Raw genomic sequence first — 15,281 nt, 5'->3', positions numbered from 1 at the left:
TGTGTTTTATTTTTATTCATAGCGCAGACAAAATAATTTGCAAAATCATGTGTGTGTGTGTTGGGGGGGGGGGGCTTTGAGTATCTATCTATCTATCTATCTATCTATCTATCTATCTATCTATCTATCTATCTATCTATCTATCTATCTATCTATCTATCTATCTATCTATCTATCTATCTATCTATCTATCTATCTATCGTCTGTCTCTGTCTATCTGTCGGTCTGTCTGTCTGTCTGTCTGTCTGTCTGTCTGAAAAACCCTTTATTAACCTCTTCAAATAACAAATAAATTCAAGCAGCATATAACAAATACTGAAATATAAACTACGCCCATTTTAAGAAAATCCATCCAGCTCTTTCTACCGCTGTCATGAACCGGTATTTTTGAAATACAACTCATGTCCACTAGAGGCCGCTCTACACTCACACTTCTGTCATTTCAGCCCCACTCTTAGTTTGAATTTAACAAAAGCTGACATAATCATTATTTAAAACTTTTATGAAATTAAAATAACAACAGACTTTGTTTTTGTATTTATGTTTATTTTCTTAAAAGACTACAGCCACATATGAAGCATGCGATATGAATAGGGAATATATTTTATATACTGTATGATAACCACAACAATACATATTTGCTATGTTTTATGCATTATATACGTACATATCATTTGTACTATTATTTTTAATAATACACTTTTTTGCTCCTTCACACTCGCATACAGCAGCTGTGTGGCTTTTTTTTTACAGGGCGCTCGATCAGTTTCCGGTTGTGTCTCCTATGTGTAAAACACACTCAGCTGCAGTGAAGTTGAACAGTTTAAGACTGCTGGACAAACGACGAGTTTGGATTTACACACATTTCTGACCCGCTTGATTTCAGTCTGCTAGGTTCGAACAAGAGGATAAAGTGTATTTGGCGTTGAAACGTAAATAAACTAGTTTGAGAAGGATCGTTTCTGGCAGAACAGAAATGTCTGGATGAAGAAGAAGAAGACAGAGAGTTTATCGCCATTAAACTACAGGTTTCTGTAATGACTGGTTAATGTTTATATAATGGAGACAAAGGTAAGGACTTGTTTGACGTGTTTTTGGTTAAATTCTGTGACTGATCTGCTTGTAATGTCTTTGCACTGAGATCACACTGGGCTTGGACTGGCAAAGTAATTTATTTCCAAACACACGCCGATAAATTTACTCTTAAGTGGTTAGAACTGTCGCAAACAGCATAACCGAGTTTTTAACACTCCGATATGGTTCTGAAATGCTCTCTTTTTGTTATTTTAACGGCGTTTATGGGCTTTCTGGTGAACGTTGGAAAATATGGATCATTAAGAGTCTTGTGACATTTTTAGTGGGGTCATTACGTCATTTGTGATGCATGCTGGGATATGTAGTTAAAATGTAAATCATTCACCAAGATTAGTTAATCATAGAACCAACACACTAACTAATTACCCATATAAGTGAGAGCTTACAGCTTCCTGAATATAAATTCTCCATAGAATATAGGCTATATATTTATTCTCCTGGGATTTAGGAATAGACTTTTGTCCACTGTTGTGGACATTATATTTTAGTCAATTGCTCTGACACAATACATCACAGTTTTAAGTCTGTCCTGGAAAGATCACATTCAGGGCTTTTCAGATATATGAGAAATCAGACATTCAGAGAAATGTTTGGAGGTTTCACCATTACAACAACTTCTCCAAATGATGGGGTTTCTAATCAAAACACGACTTTCTGTGATAAAACAGGGCATTAATTTCATACATGGTCATTGTAGTGGACACCAGGACTTAAATCATGTTTATCAGGCATTTTGGGAGACACAGCAAGTGAATAGGGAAAGAAATAATGTATAAATATTCATATGAAATATGAGATATTATTATGAAACTGTTGCCAATTATTACTCCCTGTATTACACTTGTTTTTTTCATTACATGTTGCCCCAAGAACACATTAATAGGCAAATTAGATACAGGGTATATATACATTGTATTGAATTATGGCCATTTTACCCACATATTGCATAAAGTATATCAATTCATTCCATTATATCTTTCGTAAGAGCTGAGTCTTTATGCAAAGTATGGTTTTTAAAAAAATCCTGAAACCTAAAAATTGATTGGTGGTGAATGAATAAAAATCCCATTGTTTTTGCATATACATGTCATTTTATTAATCACTACAGTGCACATATCATTACATATGAATACAATTAAAAATTTCCAACAAAAAAAAATCCCCCATTTAACTAAATTCACAAAACTTTTTTTTCTTCTGGGTCTCAGGTGTGTGTGTGTGTGTGTGTGTGTGTGTGTGTGTGTGTGTGTGTGTGTGTGTGTGTGTGTGTGTGTGTGTGTGTGTGTGTGTGTGTGTGTGTGTGTGTGTGTGTGTGTGTGTGTGAGTGTGTGTGTGTGTGTGTGTGTGTGTGTGTGTGTGTGTGTGTGTGAGTGTGTGAGTGTGTGAGTGTGTGAGTGTGTGAGTGTGTGAGTGTGTGAGTGTGTGAGTGTGTGAGTGTGAGTGTGTGAGAGTGAGTGTAAATGTGCGAGGTTTATCACACGTGTCTTTATCACAACCAGGACATTTTTTTATGTATACATACTATAAATTATCTTTAAAACTGTAATATTTAAAATCATATTATCTTTCAATGTTGATTAATTGCCTGTAATTTTTTATGGTAAAACTTCAAAATACACCAAATATCTGTAAAACTACAGGTATTTAAATTTTGATGGGTAAAAGAGAAATTCTGTTTAGAAATACAGACCATTACATGGACAATTAATGTTTTAACAGTGAAGTGAGCAAAAAAAAAAAAAAACCGCTGTCACAATTAAATAAGCCAATATCAAAATCAATTTCAAATGTGATTTAAATGTAGGACTGTCTTTATTATTCACCTAAATGTCACCTAAATCAAATGACTGCGTTCTTGGTTAGCTGCATTTACACACACGTTTTCAGAACTTTGACTTTTATCTTTTGGTTTTTAAGTTGTAATATAATAACTCTATGTTAGTCCTTATTTTAGCCATGACTGTTTCTAATGATGGAGGGATTCAGACACATGCTGTCATGAGCTCTCTTCTGCTGCAAGGCTGATTTATCAATCCCGCTTTTATGAATTTCTCTGTAATTTGATCTCTATTTCTCATGTTATTTCCTCCTTTTGTCTTGCACATTTTGTACATTTTTTCTGTTGATCATTGCTTAGTTTTCTGAAGACATGTTGTGAAAATGGTCGTGGACATTTATGACATCAGACAGTCAGTGGTCCATCCATCACTGGCTTTATAGCTTTTTTAAGTGATGTATTTCATTTGAATCAGAAGTGAATTTTCTCACACACAGACTCTCTATGTCTGAGCGGCGAGGATTTGTGGCTTGTGAATCCCTACTGAGAGAGACCCTGTCTTACTGTTCATACAGACCTCACTGTTTGCTGTTTCGATAGCTTTCAGGGTGTGTGTGTGTGTGTGTGTGTTGGATCTATGTGTGTTAGAATAACGGGAGCTTTGTGGAAAGTGCCCGCCCCCCCTCCTCTATTTACTGAGGAATGATTCTGTTTTGTGACCATTTGTGTGCTTAGTTTTATCTATAATTCTGTTTTGACTTCTATCACTTCAGTTCAGTGCCTTATGGATGAAAGAATCATACTTATATATGAATTATAAGGAATAGTACTATTTTTTGCATAAAGAAAATGAATTACAGATTTTATTTTCATGACATTTAACAATGTTTACCCCCAACAAAATTATTTAAATATAAATTAAACTCAGTATAACAAATGCTACTGATGTATAATCACTTATTACTTTTTTTTTTTTCATTACATTTTTTGGTATTGAAGAAATTTGATTGTGAGGATGGAAACAAAGATTGTCTTGAAAATACCATTGACAGTTTTTATTTGATTCACTCATAATTTGCAATGATCATTATCGATTCCAGAAACAATGTGAGTTAAATGTTAATCAGGCTCATGCTGAGGTCATGTGCTTTTATTAGTAAAAAGGAAAAAAAAATCCAACCGAACAAGTCTAGCTGGTTAATGATTGTCTTAACATGTCTTAACACATTGGGTGTCTGTATATGCTTTACTTACTGTTCTACCTCCACACAGGCACAGGTTTTATATGATTTCGCGGCAGAGCCTGGGAATAATGAGCTGTCGGTCCGAGAGGGTGAGACAATCACAATAACCAATCCGGTGAGCTTATTTCACTTGCATAATGTTTCATAACACCCGGCTCTCCATGTTGAGATGTTGCCTTTTTATGGATGAATCAGAAGCTTCTCTGTAAAGCTGATCCATTCCCTTCTTGTCTCAGAACATTGGTGGAGGATGGATCGAGGCAAGGAACTCCAGAGGAGATGTCGGATTGGTACCAGAGGACTATTTAGAGGTAAGCAGTGTTTAGCCAAAATGCTTTTTCATAATGTATATTCATACATTACTCTCAAAAAGTTTCAGGAAGACATTTTTTGGGAAGAAATTAATAACTTTATTCAGCAAGGATGCATTTATAATTATAATACAATTATAATGATACAAAATATTTGCTGTTCTTCCTGTTCTTTCTGTTAATCAAAGAATCCTGGAAGAAAAAAAAAATGGTTTTCACAAAAAATATTAAGCAGCACAACTGTTTAAACCTTAATAATAATAAGAAATGTGTCTTGAGTAGCAAATCAACATATTACAATAATTTCTGAAGGATCATGTGACTCTGAAGACTGGAGTAATGATGCTGAAAATTCAGCTTTGCTATTATAATTGAATATATATTTAAATTGCAATAACATTTCACAATATTACTGTTTTTACTATCAATTTTTTTAATCAAATAAATGCAGCCTTGGTGTGCCCAGGAGACTTATTTTAAAAACACTTTAAAAGTCTTTCTGACGTTAGGGGCTATTGTTAGGTGACAACAGTTTAGGACCCAAGACCAGTTGTGAAGAATGAAGACCAAGAGTCAGGAGTGCAATTAATTCAAGAAAAGTTTCATCAGCAGAAGCCAGCTTCAAGTCTCACAAGGAGTTCGTAGGCCGCGCTCTCCCTCTACCTTTTTCGTACATACAATTTCTCAACAGTTATACTCTTTTCAAGGTCTGGCTACGTCATTACTGCAGGTTGAATGATTCTGAAAATAGAAAATAGAGACAATAGATAGTCATAGTAAATTTCCACACATTGTCAGTTAATCAGATGCACGTCTCCATAGATCACTTGTTGACACTTTCACCCCGGAATTAGGCACGTAGTGACCTTCCAGGTCTGGAGCATGTGCCAGCTTGTCCAGAACAACATGCCAGTTGTACACCTCTATTACTGATCTGCAATACAGAACCCTAGCGCACTTACACGGATACACAGGCTTCTCCCAGGTTGGAGTTGGCTGAGCCCCAGCTCTGACCAGAAAGTTTCCCAAAACTTGTGTGTGTGTATATATACATGGTGATTATTATTGTCTGTACCTCTTACTGAGAGAAAGCACATGTTATCAGTATGTTTTGGGAAACTTTCTGGTCAGAGCTGGGGCTCAGCCAACTCCAACCTGGGAGAAGCCTGTGCATCTGTGTATGTGTATATTATTTTGTATGTATATTGAAGTGGCAGTGGATTTCAGAATCCACACCCTTCACTATAACAAGATAAGAGAACATTTATTTTACACGATAAATGCTAAAATATTTGAAAACAGAACATGTGCGTTTCAAAGTTCAGGTTTCTCTTTGTTGAGTGAAAGTGAAGTGAAGTGTCGTGTGGCCAAGTATGGTGACCCATACTTGGAATTTGTGCTCTGCATTTAACCCATCCAAGTGCACTCGCACAGTAGTGAACACACACACACCTGGAGCAGTGGGCAGCCATATTGCTGCGGCGCCCGGGGAGCAATTGGGGGTTCGGGGGGCCTTGCTCAAGGGTCACCTCAGTTGTGGTATTGAGGGTGGAGGAGAGCACTGGTATTCACTCCCCCCACCAACAATTCCTGCCGGACCTGAGACTCGAACCCGCAACCTTTGGGTTGCAAGTCCGACTCTCTAACCATTAGGCCCCGACTGCCCCAGTTTGTTAACTAATATAAACATTTTTAGCCAAATATTAACTGATAAATTGCCTGGGCAATGTATTAGATTTTCACTATGTATGATAAAGTATATAATACAATTTAATTAAGACTGTCTCTCTCTCTCATGGACAAATACACACATTGCAATGTTTTAAATCAAAGGGACAGACACATTAACGCTGCTGGAATGTGACCTGTTTGATCAACAGGAAGTGTTTTCTTTTCCTGTGGCCAGCCAGAGTTAAAGTTTGTTACTAGTGTTCAATTACAGGCGTAAAGGGATATTTTACCCTAAAATGAAAATTAAGTCATAAATAATTCACTCTGGTGTTGTTGTAATGGCGTATGCCCTTCTTTATTTTACTGACCACAAAAGGAGAATTAAAAACAAAAATGTCCCACTCGCGCTTGTACATATAATGGCAGTGGATAGCAACCAGCATCAAGCTTTTTAAAAAAAGACGCAAAAGTTTCACAGAATTATCCCATGCGACACGTGTCGTGTTCTGGGGGTATACGATGTGAAATCTAATGTATTATTGAATGAAAATCCTGACCTTGGCTACGCAACATGTGTGTTCGTGCCACAGTTCACTCTGACAATGGCCACGGTCTGGATTTTCATTAAATACATTATATTACATTTCATATCGTATACCCCCAGAAGACTTGAAATATACGACATGTGTCACATGGGATCATTCTGTGAGGCTTTTGCATCTTTTTAGAAAAAGCTTGATGCTGGTTGCTATTCACTGCCTTTAAATGGACGAGTGCGAGCAGGACATTTTTTAACAATCCTCCTTTTGTGGTCCATAAAAGAAAGAAGGGCATATGGCATTAGAACAACACTAGGGTGAGTAAATGATGACTTGATTTTTATTTGAGGGTGAACTATCCCTTTAAGGTTGAATGAATGTGCTAGTTTTACTAGTTCGGAAATGTAACATTAACATTTGAAATCAGAGTTCCACCAATATCATTTATTGAAAGTAAGCTGCAGAAACATTCAGTGCAGCGGTATCTTCATGTTTAAGTGCGTCATTCTGTCTAACTGAACAAAATCACATTATAAAGCCATCCTGAGGCAGTAATACACATGGAGACCTGGTAAACAGTTTACTCTCTGTATAAATAGGCTGTGGAGTGATTCTGCCTGCTGCTGGCCACTGACATGATCTGAATAGATCTTCCTCCTGACCTGAACTCACAGCTGCACTATCGTACAAACACGCGTGCGTGCGTGCTTCCTTCATTTCTCTTTTCTCCAAGCCAAACAAATGACCACATGTTCACACTTCTCCAAATTCACATTCTTTGACCACCCAAAGCTGTTTTTCATCTATGGATTCGGATGTTTTATTAAAATGGAAGTAAAATAGGTTGCAAAAGCTATTACATGTTATAAAGTTATGGCCTTTTTATGGATATATTTAAGGCCTTGGTACCAGCTGTGTCCGTTTCAGTTTTTTCTCCAACTTCAGCAGCCATTTATGAAAATATTTGTTCACTGAGAAGACTGAACAATTTGGACTTGAAGGGAAGTTTGTCTATCCGTCTATTAATTTATACAGCAGGTAAAATAAGTATTGAACATGTCACCATTTTTCTCAGTAAATATATTTCTAAAGGAGCTATTGACTTGAAGTTTTCACCAGATGATGGTGCCAACCCATACAATCCACACATGTAAAGAGATCAAACCATAGATGTCCATAAATTATGTTTAATAATGTTAAATGACAAGGGGAAGAAGTATTGAACACTTGAAGAAAGGGAGGTCCAAAAAGGCATGGAAAGCCAAGACTATCAGTAATTAGAAAGCAATCCTGCCCCTTGTCAATGCAAATGAATATCAGCTCCTTCAGTCCCAACTGATGGCCTATAAAAAGGTGTCTCATTACCAAGGTGTCACACAAGAAACATCTTATGATGGGTAAAAGCAAAGAGCTCTCTCAAGATCTGCGCAACCTTATTGTTGCAAAACATACTGATGGCATTGGTTACAGAAGGATTTCAAAACTTCTGAATGTTGCAGTGAGCACTGTTGGGGCCATAATCCGTAAGTGGACATCATTTCACCATAAACCAGCCACGACCAGGTGCTCGTCGCAAGATTTCTGACAGAGGAGTGAAAAGAATTATCAGGAGTGTTGTCCAAGAGCCAAGGATCACTTGTGGACAGCTTCAGAAAGACCTGGAATCAGCAGGTACAATTGGTTCCGCGAAAACAAAATAAGTAATTCACCGCCATGGCCTTTATGCACGCTCACCACGCAAGACTCCACTGCTGAAGAAAAGACATGTTGAAGCTTGTTTAAAGGTGAAATACTGGGAGAATATAGTCTGGTCAGATGAGACCAAAATTTAACTCTTTGGATGCCATAATAATACACACCATGTTTGGAGGAGAAATGGCACTGCACATCACCCCAAAAACACCATACCAACTGTGAAGTTTGGAGGTGGGAACATTATGGTGTGGGGCTGTTTTTCAGCAAACGGTACTGGCAAACTTCATATAATTGAAGGAAGGATGAATGGAAAAAATGGATAAAAATCTGCAAGACAATGATCCCAAACACACAGCCAAGGAAACTCTCAAGTGGTTTCAGAGAAAGAAAATAAAGCTGCTAGAATGGCCCAGCCAATCACCTGACTTGAATCCAATTGAAAAACGTATGGAAAGAACTAAAGATCAGAGTACATAGAAGAGGCCCACGGAACCTTAAATATTTGAAGACTGTGTGGAAGAATGGGCCAAAATCACACCTCAGCAATGCATGCAACTCATTTCTCCATACAGGAGGCGTCTTGAAGCTGTCATTACCAACAAAGGCTTTTGTATGAAGTATTAAATAATATGTGTGTTCTATACTTTTTGCCCTGTGTCATTTAACATTATTAAAAATAACTTAATTTACGGACATCTATGGTTTAATTTCTTTGTATGTGTGGATTGCATGGGTTGTTACAAACATCTGGTGAAAATGTCATGTCAATAGCGCCTTTAGAAATATATTTACTGAGAAAAATGGTGATGTGTTCAATACTTATTTTACCCGCTGTATGATACCAGCTATCAAAATGCATGAGATATTGTAACCTAAACATTGCTTCCCAGTATGTTCTTCCCAAATGTTCTTTGGCGAGGTAATTTCAGGGGTCAGAAAAGTAATCATTATTATAAATTAAGAATAAAATCTTAAATTACTAATGCTGAAAACTATTGTAATAAACTAAAATGATAATGATTATTATCTATTCTATTAAACTATAACATATTTGACAGGACTTATATTCAGTCTCAAAAAACACAAAGAATGAATAAAATCAGAATTGGTGCACCAACACACTTTCTGTTGACTTTCTGTCAATTCTGTTTTATTTGACTCTTTGTCTCTTCATGTTCTTCTAGGTTAACCCAGCTCAACCTTTTACCTCTGGAGGAAATGCAGCCCCCCTTGATTTCTCGTTCTTCGACAGTCACGTGCCAACCCCAGCCAGCACTGCTCAGGTAAGCTACCATGAGTATAATGGGAAATTCCCCATGTGAATGGTTGAGTCTGTTGACTAGGCCTAATGCTGCACAAAAAGTTTTATTTATCGTGTCCAAAACACGCTGTTTTGTTCATTCTCTGTGTAACGTTCCTTCTCTGTGCATTTCTCCCGCTGTTTAACATCCTGAGAGGAAGTGAGCAGGAAGGGAGATTCCAGTTCCGAACCATAAAATGTCTTACTCAGAATATAAAAATGTATGTGCAAGCAAACTCTAAGACTGAGGATAAAACATCCTGTGTCGCTTATTTAGAGGATCAGCGAGGGGCCAAATGTGGAGGATGCTGATTTTTAATTAAAGTACAGGATGAAGTGTTTGGACTAGTGAGGTACTGTGTGTTTGGCTTTCAGTGCTGCGACCGAGGATTTCATCGAGTGGGCTGAAGTCTGTTCATATGCTGCTTTGTTTTTTGGCGGGACTATGATTTGATCAGCAGTATTTTGAGGAGTGGGAAGCAGTTTGACAACTATCGCTTTCAGTTGCACTGCATTTGTTTCCTGTTTGGCTTAGTTTTTATAGGTTTTTTTCTGTATTGAAGACAACATGAAACCACTTTCATTTAACTCAGGGCTCGACAGTGCGGCTATTTCACTCACATTTGCGAACTGTACAATGCATTTGCGAATAAAAATCGGATGAAAAAAATGCAGATCAGTTTTCTTAAATGTAAGATCATAAAAAGTCTTCAATACCTTAAATCAGGGGTGTCCAAACTTTTTTTAAAGGGGGCCAGATCTGATGTTGTAGACATACCCGCGGGCCGGGTATGGGTATCATTATATATATATATATATATATATATATATGTACAGAAATGTACAGATATCTGTAAAACTTTCATCAACCAAAAAGTTTTAATGGGGGAAATTTAAATATTGTTACTGAGTTAGAACTCTATTCTTATTTAAATTTAATAAGTGCTCCATTTAGATCACCACAGGTAAAACCACACTACAAAAAAATACTTTTCTTACTTGGTATTTCTGTCTTTTTTCTAGTCCAAATAACTAAAAATTGAACAAAATGAATTGAGTTTTTGCTTGAAAAGAACTAAATTATTTGCCAATGGATTAGAAAAATAATCTTGTTTCTGTTTGGGACAGAAACAGGATTCCAAACAGAAACATTATTTTGCATACCCCATTGGCAGATATATTTGCTTGTTTTAACCAAAAACTCAAAAACTTCAATTTCATTTTATTTTCCAGAAAATAAGAAAATAATACCTAATGTCATTTAACTTATCTAGTAAATGCATCTTGATTTAAGAATTGTTAGATATATTTATACTAGAAACAAGACAAAAATACTAAATGAGCATTTTTTTGCAGTGCACACAAGGCAAAAAGTAAAAAAAAGTATTTAGTCTATAAACATATAAATACAAATGCACAAAACTGCAAGTTTATGACAAAAATTGTCTGCACTTTGGCCTTTGTTACTCATTTAATACATGTCTACATTACAAATTAAATAAAATTAGATATTAACCTACATTTCTGACAAATTACCATGGTTACAGGTAGTGTTACCACAGTAAACCCATGATAAATTGTTGTTTGAAAAATATTTTAACTGAATCGGTTCAGCTGATTTGCACCTTAGTGTTGTTAATTAAGTCAGTGCTATTTAACTGGATTTAAATTAAATCAAATCACAGAGAGATTTGCAGCTCGTACCGGAGACCTCTGCACCGAACTCGAACATTTCTCACAGGCTGTTTAGTGGGCGCGTGATCGAAAGATTTAAGACAGAGTCAGAGCTCGCGAGTTGCAAGTAGTGCTGTTTCGTTCCGCTTTGGGCGCTGTTTCCCTGGCCTACAACCTAGTACTGCCACCTTGCGTTGACATCGTGAAACTGCACGATTTGTAAATTATCCGTGGCGGGCCACATATAATATATTTTAATAGACAAGCTTCGGGCCGTTTGAAATTCCGGACTTTGGACATCCCTGCCTTAATTGGTATAACAAGCATCTTAATAATCATTTTAACGTGTCTTATATTTTGGGGATGGAAAAACATAAATTGCAATATTGACTAATGTGATTAAACTTCAAAAGGCTATGATTTTTTCATTAAATAAATGTGAGCGCTTCATGTTTCAAAACCTGAACATGGCACTGTTATACGTTCGACAGGCTCGCGCAACAGTTCACAATCAATGAATAGCGCACATTTATGCCAAGCGATAACTCATGAATGCTTATAATGCTAATCAATATGACAATGTTTACTTAACTGTGTTTATATTGTAATATGTTGTATGTGGTTGTAAGAAAGCATATTTTATCTCCCTCATCTGAATTTGAATGAGCATCCTGCAATAATATAGCATAGACATTTCAAAACAAGAGTTGCAGTGTATTTCAGGCTTGATTATTAAAGGGGTTATGAACTGGCTTTTTTATTTTTTTATACTGTGGTTTTTACATTCAAAAACATCATAATGAATAAGTAATAGGCTATTTTCTGCCCTGGTTTTGAGCCTCTCTCATGTAACGCTCAGTTTTTATGGGCGTGCCGCACTGAAGACTTGGAAGGAAACGCCCACTGCTATGATTGGATAAGATTTGCATATTTAATGAGCTTCAGCTTCCCCGTGAGTACACGTTAGGCATTGTTTTGAAAGCGTGTGGGAAAATGACAACCGGAATGATTCGTCCCACAGCTAGGGCTCGCAAAATGTCTTTATCAAACAAACACAATGATTTATCTCTCCTCCACCCGCAATTAATTGGAATGTTATTTTTATATTACTTGGCCCGCCCGATCGGTGGATATAACTGCGAACCGTGCATCACACTCACACACACACACAAGCCAAGCATGTTGCAGACAGCATGATCAAAACTTCCACAATTTTATTTTTCCTTCAAATATCAAGTCAAGAGAGTGAACAACGCACATCAAGAAAGGAATGAAATTTCACTATTTAAGATGATGCGTATTGGTAGTCCGTCTGGAAAACGCATAGCCCCGGGACCTTGGGCTTTGCGAGCCCTGTGACAGCGTGGTAGGTTATGTTTAGCTAGACATGTACACATAATCAAAAGATATCAAACGATCTGTAACAATGCAATACTATCACATATAAAAAAAATTTATTCACCTTAGTGTGTTGCTTCATTCATTCATGTAATCTCATCCTGTCTGCAAATCCAGTCTCTTGTTTACAAACGAATCCGTGGTGAAATGAAGGAACAGACATAAGCTGGAACATTAAAAATAAAGTTCAACCACACATTCCCAATATTAGAATCCGAAGGAAGCTTATGCAGCTTATCATGACTCCTTTAAACAAAAGTCCAATTTCCACCTCAGTTATTATTTGGTTACACAAACTGTATGTAATTTAATTTTCATTTAATTTAAAATAGAACATTGTAGCTTCTGCCTTGGATGCCCCTTCACAGGAAGGAAAGACTAAGATTATTTGACACATATTATCAGAGTATCAGAGTTATTATAGTTAGCAAAAACTAAAACCATAAAAAAATCCTTTACTTTAAATAAATAAATGTTAACTGACATAAAATAAAATATAACAAAAATTGGCGATGAGTTTTGCACCCTTGTAAAAAAGAAATTAAATGTTTAATTTGATATTATTACAAAGTGCACTTTTTAAAATTCTAGTTAAGTGTGTAAAGAAATATAGTCATGTTTGTTTACTAGGACTAGGTATTACAATCCCTAATGATTCAGCACAGCACTGGCCTTGAAGGATTCAGCCCTACCACAGTCCACGCTGAAGAAGTCATTTTAGGTGGATCTTTGCTCCAATACGACACATCATTACCAGTTGTGTACCGTACTGTTGCCTCATTGGATGTTTCAGCCTTTTATCACAAGACACCTGATCAGACCTGGGTTCGGTTGCATAAAATGCTTTGACTTGTCTTACAAGTTAGTTATCTAATTGACTTGTCATAATTTTAAGTCTGTTACATGAAAAGGTAGATTGGTCTAATTTGAATCCGAAGAGTAAGGGTGATTAACCCTAACTAACTGCCAGTTGGTCAGACTAGTTGTTAAAACACAGTCTTAACTTGGCAGTTATGTTTATGCAACTGACCCCTGCGTGTGTGTCGCATGGGGATTTATATTGGTAATTTGGCGGCCCACACGGTCTCCTTTCATTTCAGCCAGTGACTACTTCCTTTGGCAACAGTGGCAAGTTCCTTAATTGCTTTTCACTGGGCCTGGCCTCTGATACCCACTTCCTTTAGCAGCCTTATGGTGGAAATGGCTACAAAGTCCCTGCAGCCCACCTCCAACTGGACACACCCTTACCTTCCAGCCCCCCGCTTCTCTGCTTCAGCTCTAAGTACACTTAAAGGGATAGTCCACCCAAAAATAAAAATGACCCCATGATTTACTCAACCTCAAGCCATTCTAGGTGTAAATGACATTCTTCTTTCAGACGAATACAATCGGAGTTATATTAAAAAATGTCCTGGCTCTTCCAAGCTTTATGATGGCAGTGAATGGCAGCCCAAAATTTGACGCCCCCAAAAAAAGTGTATCCATCCATTATAAAAGTAATCTACATGGCTCCGGGATGGGGTTTTGTAAGAAAAAATCCATATTTAACACGCTATAAAGTAAAATATCTAGCTTCCGCCTGATCACCTTCTATATTCAACTTGCGTAGCGTAAGCGTTTTGAACTGTGAGAGGTGTAAGTCGAATACGGAAGGCAGTAGGCCGGAAGCTAGATATTTTGCTTTATAAAGTTTTAAATATGGATATTTTTCTTACACAAACCCAGCGATTCACTTCAGAAGGCCTTTATTAACCCCCCTGGAGCCGTGTGGATTACTTTTATAATGGATGGATGCGCTGTTTTGGCCCTCAAATTTTGGGCTGCCATTATAAAGCTTTAAAGAGCCAGGACATTTTTTTTTATTTAACTCCGATTGTATTCGTCTGAAAGAAGAATGTCATATACATTTAGGTTGGATTGAGGGTGAGTAAATGGGATAATTTTCATTTTTGGGTGAACTATCCCTTTAAGTGGCCTTTCAGTAATATTTTATTATCCCAAAGTACAGTTTTTTTAAAAATATAAGATTTTAAGTACACTACAAGTGCTCATTTAAAACAATTAAGTGCATTTATTTTTCACAAGGGCCAGGCAAGAACTTTTCACGTTTTCTTTTTGGTTAATATTAAAGGGTTAGTTCACCCAAAAATGAAAATTCTGTCATTAATTACTCACCCTCATGTCGTTGGACACCCGTAAGACCTCCGTTCATATTCGGAACACAAATGAAGATATTTTAGTTGAAAGCTGATGGCTGAGAAAGGCTTCAGATAGGCCTCCATTGGCATTCAGTACATTGACACTTGCAAAATCCATGAAAGGCACTTAAAACGTCGTTACAAAGTCCATCTCACCACAGTGGCTCTACAATAATTTTACGATGCGACGACAATAGTTTTTGTGCGCAAAAAAAAATCAAAATAACACCTTTAACCAACTTATTCTCGACTTCCGTGTATGCCTTCACGACGCATGCGCGAGAATATGATGCAGATCCGGCGTTCGGACACATGACCCAGAAGCGATTTGTTTACGAGCAGAGGAAGACGCGCGTGTCTAAGCTGTTGGATTCTACAT

The 15,281-nt window shown here is 37.0% G+C and overlaps 1 protein-coding gene across 4 annotated transcripts in view; it reads left to right on the top strand.

Moving 5' to 3' along the window:
* Positions 1–751: 751 nt before the first annotated feature.
* Positions 752–15,281, top strand: part of snx9b (sorting nexin 9b) — a 36,478-nt gene continuing 21,948 nt past the window's right edge. For 3 of the 4 annotated variants that reach the window (XM_079830968.1, XM_079830967.1, XM_079830966.1), the window contains exons 1-4: positions 761–1,071; positions 4,145–4,231; positions 4,353–4,427; positions 9,517–9,615. In XM_079830968.1, coding sequence (XP_079687094.1) covers positions 1,060–1,071; positions 4,145–4,231; positions 4,353–4,427; positions 9,517–9,615 — 273 coding nt within the window. In that variant the 5' untranslated portion in view covers positions 761–1,059. Of the gene's footprint in view, positions 1,072–4,144; positions 4,232–4,352; positions 4,428–9,516; positions 9,616–15,281 lie in introns of all 4 variants that reach the window. The other variant, XM_079830969.1, reaches the window with a different exon arrangement.

Source organism: Gobio gobio (genome assembly GCF_949357685.1).
Source record: "Gobio gobio genome assembly, chromosome: 12".
NCBI classification, from domain to species: domain Eukaryota; kingdom Metazoa; phylum Chordata; class Actinopteri; order Cypriniformes; family Gobionidae; genus Gobio; species Gobio gobio.
The sequence above is the reverse complement of the archived record's forward strand: the minus strand, read 5'-3'. Positions and strand labels throughout refer to the sequence as shown.